The 4,175-nt window shown below is 48.0% G+C and overlaps 1 protein-coding gene across 1 annotated transcript in view; it reads right to left on the reverse strand.

The window, feature by feature from the left end:
* Lgals3 (galectin 3) overlaps positions 1 to 4,175 on the reverse strand; it is a 12,043-nt gene that overhangs the window by 3,191 nt on the left and 4,677 nt on the right. The window contains exons 2-4 of the mRNA XM_005355359.3: positions 2,734 to 2,755; positions 1,920 to 2,231; positions 683 to 771 (exon numbers count right to left, since the gene is read on the reverse strand). Coding sequence (XP_005355416.1) covers positions 683 to 771; positions 1,920 to 2,231; positions 2,734 to 2,751 — 419 coding nt within the window. The 5' untranslated portion in view covers positions 2,752 to 2,755. The remainder of the gene's footprint in view (positions 1 to 682; positions 772 to 1,919; positions 2,232 to 2,733; positions 2,756 to 4,175) is intronic.

Here is a 4,175-nt window from a genome sequence, read left to right on the forward strand (position 1 = left end):
ACATTTAATATATATATATATATATATATACACACCTGTGCATCTGGCTGGAATATCTCCCTTTTATCCATAAGACTTAGAGACAGAGTCACCAGTGGTCACAGCAGGGTTGATGGCCCCCATGACCTAAGAACAGTTGAAATGGATTGCTCTGGACACTCAGCTGCTTCATAGTAAATGTACGTATGACTAGAAGTGATTGCTGGGTCCAGTCTTTATCAGGTGGCTATAAATTAGTGTGGGTCTCCTAAATTACCTCATCCCAGACTGGTTCGCCTCAGTCAAACCTGTACCTGAGGCAAAGGTGGTTTTGTTTTGATGAAATCTTTAATGGATAGAATCTTCTCCAACCCTTAAATAAATAATGCCCCCTTAGAAGAGTGGGCTTCCCTGCTTGCCCTGCTTGCCAGTCACTGTCTGTAAGATCTGAGCCTCAGTTTTGCCTGGCAAAAGGGAAAGCAATGGTCCTTACCCTGCTTTCACCCATGAAGATCAAAAGATATGCCACACGGTTGAGGATCCTACCATTCACTCTGAAAACCCTGACATGGAAGAATCACCTGGGAACGCGTACTGATTATGGGATAATCCTTGAGATAGCCCTGCCAGGGTTCTAATGTGTAGTTAATAAGAGTGTCTTTATTCCCAACCAATCAACAGACTTGTTGGCTTGTTGGCGTACTTGTTTGCGTGGGGCTTCACTGTACCCATGATGGTGATCAGCATGCGAGGCATGACTCCGCCAGGGAAGGGCAGCTCGTAGGGCACTGTCTGGGGACAGACAAGACCGAGTGTCAGTAAAGCACTGGGTTTTCTTGGGGAAAGGGAAGGTTACGACGCAGGTGACTAACACAGATCCCTAGTTGAGGTCCCCCATCTAGATTCTGAGACCCCCTCGCCCAGGGCCTAAAATGACAAAGTTCCCTGTGTGTGTGCAAATGTTAACACACAAGGAGAAGAGGTTTCTGGCCATTACTGGAGCTGCTTCAAACCGTAACATATTCTTTTTCTGACAGTTTAAGGTAGACTTCACTCTCCAGTCCCTTGTCACATGACTTACAGCGCTGTGGTTCGGTTCTGCTTCCTGAGAAAAGGTTTGTGTCACCTGGGGCTTCTGTGCTTACAGGTCACTGGCAGAATGCTTTGCATATGAAAGTTGAGTATTTGTTGAATGAGCTCTTTAGTTCGTAAGTGTTGAGCTACGGTTTAAGGTACCCGAATTCCCCCAGAGCTCTGTCCTTGCCTCTGGTCCTCCTAGATTCAACTGTCCCCAGACTTTCACCTCTGGCTCTGGTCTGCACTAGTCTGGTATGTGCTTCCGGGAGTTGCTCCCAGTGGATCTGTGAACTGGAAGTTCCTGCTTGAAGTTATTGCTGGAGGCGTCTCCCCTGCCCCTTGTCCATCAGTTCTGCCTCCTGCATTCCCGGTTTGAGCCAGAACTTTGCTGCTCTGAAGAGCACTCAGTATTTACTGAAGTTGTGGGTAGGAGCCACCCCACTCGCTAGTGTTTATTAATAATAAGCTTAACCTCATGATATAAAAATAATACAATAAATAGTGTAGTAAAATGTAATTATTTTTTGAGACAGGGTTTCTCTATTCTGCCCAGGATGGCTTCAAATTCACAGAGATCCACCTCCCTGTGCCTGTGGGTACTGGAATTAAAGGTGTGTACCACTATGTCCAGCTCTTTACAGTAACCTCAACTGAATTTATATTAAAGCACATTTATCAATGCCTTGTCTCTCTAGACTAACAGGTCACAGAATAAACTCAATATGAACATTCCTTTCTCCACTTGACCAATACACCCCTGTGGTTGGCCCTTAAGGATCTAAGCAACAGGCTTAAAGATACCCCCACCCCCTAATGTCCTTTCCCCTGTACATCAAGCCCATGAAACAGCTCTTCCTCCTTACCAGGGCTCCAGTGGGGGCGCCATAGGGGGCAGCAGCAGGATAGGCCCCAGGAGCACTAGGATAGGCCCCAGATCCACCAGGTTGCCCTGGGAAGGCTCCAGGGGCAGTTGAGCCAGGGTAAGCTCCAGGGGCAGTTGGGCCAGGGTAGGCACCAGGAGGAGCCTGCCCCGGGTAAGCCCCTGGAGGAGCCTGTCCTGGGTAGGCCCCAGGATAGGAAGCGCCTGGGTAACCCCCAGCCCCAGGCTGGTTCCCCCATGCACCAGGCCATCCTTGACGGTTTGGGTTTCCAGGGCCAGCTAAGGCATCGTTGAGCTGTAAGGAAAGATTGAACAATTAGAGGATGGGACTCATTCACGAAATAGAATTCACAGGACTTGGGCATCTGTGATCTGAGAAGCTGAGAAACCAGAGAAGGGTCACCCTCTGCCCTTGCCTCCTCTACTGTTCTCAGTTCCAAGGACTGGGACTTGAACCCACACTGTTATTTTGTTTTCCTCTGGCCTCATCATCGCAGATGAGGGAGGGCTAAGCTCTCCTAACTTACACCAGCCGCTGGCTGTTTAAAAGCACAGGCTTTCTAGTCAACGTGAGAAAGAGCAGCAGCCCTTGGCCCAACCAGTCCTGCTGCAGAGGCCATGTCTGTCTCCCTGGGAGCTGCTGCTGGGAAAGCAAGGCTCCAGCTAACAGTCCCCAGGCAGACCAGTGAGCCAAAGCAAGGCACTTCATAGGGTCAAAGGGAAAGCTGGGTGGTAGAAATGAAACCTTTAACCCATGTGAGTATGTGGAGCTAAGAAAGTGAACATGAAATACTTACCGAAAAACTATCTGCCATTTTCCTAAAAGAAAAAAGACAGAGGGGATAATTATTATTTGAGCCTAAAAGACTTTGCAGACATTTGTGAGATTCAGTGTCCCAAACAGTCCATGGGCAGTGTTAGCCAGTCTGTGATCATTTTGCCCGAGCCAGTGGTGCAGGACTGAAAAACATCTTGTGGAGGGGTGGGGATATTTTCCAGCTAAACTCCAAACCTACTTAAATCATGGAGTTAGACCTCGGTGCCAGGAGCTCATGTTCTGAAGTCTGAGAGGAAAGCCTTGAGGGGCAAAGAGCAGGGTGAGCATTTTCTGCCTCTTTTCTAGGTGAAATACGGTACAAGGTGTGGCTTCTCTTGGCTGCCTTCCTCCCTGTGTTTCTCCACCCTTGAAAGGATTCATGTTCAGCATAGGCCACCTCTCTTCTCTTCCCAGCCCTTATAATGTTCTTATACACTGTGAAGATTTGTCAATTGTATTGGTTTAATAAAATGCTGATCAATCAGTAGCCAGACACAAAGTATAGGCAGGCCAACCAAACTAGGAGAATTCTGGGAAGAAGAGAGGCAGAGGGTCAGTCACCAGCCAGACGCAGAGAAAGCAAGATGAGAATGCCTTACTGAGAAAAGGTACCAAGCCACATGGTTAAACATAGACAAGGATTATGGGTGAGTTTAAGTCATAAGAGCTAGTTAGTAATAAGCCTGAGCAGTAGTTTATAATTAATGTAAGCCTCTGTGTGCTTATTTGGTACTCAATGGCTGCGAGACTGGGCAGGACAGAAACTTCTGTCTACACTTGTGGACACCGGGAGAAAGCTATGTGTTGGCTCCTATTGAGATCTCCAAGACGGCTTAACATGGCTGCTGCCTGGATATTCTCCGTTGGCACACACTTATGCCTGCTCTGAGCCACCACTTTCCATGCACCCCAGGGCTCACACATGCACACAAGGGTGTGCAATGCTTCCCAGACTCTGCTGCGACATGCAAATCTGAGAGCTTACGTGTGAGTTGGGAAGGAAAATGGTGCTGGTTCAAAACCTTGATGGACAAGTGACATCTGGGAGTGTTGGTTTTGGGGGTGTTTGCTTTATATTTTAGAAAGGTCTTTCTATGTAGTCCATCCTTGAGCTTAGGATCCTTCTGCCTCAGTTTCTCAAGTGCCGGCTGTGGTGTGAGCCACTGTGCCTAGCTTATTTTGATATTCTAAATAAAATGTTCAGCAGTAAAGCAGTTGAACAAAGGTAAGTCAGGTGCCTGGCGATGGAAACAGAAGCATGTGGGGGAGCTTCAAACTGTCAAACAGGTTTGTCCTGCACAAAGCTGCCAGGGCTGGTTTGCAGACATACCCTACTTCTGCTCCTGCCTGGTGCCTATAGAAACCCCACCTACCCCTGATGCAACTGCTCTCAGAGTGAAGCACAGGGCAGCTTTGCTTTGG

Source organism: Microtus ochrogaster, chromosome 17 (genome assembly GCF_000317375.1).
Source record: "Microtus ochrogaster isolate Prairie Vole_2 chromosome 17, MicOch1.0, whole genome shotgun sequence".
NCBI lineage: Eukaryota > Metazoa > Chordata > Mammalia > Rodentia > Cricetidae > Microtus > Microtus ochrogaster.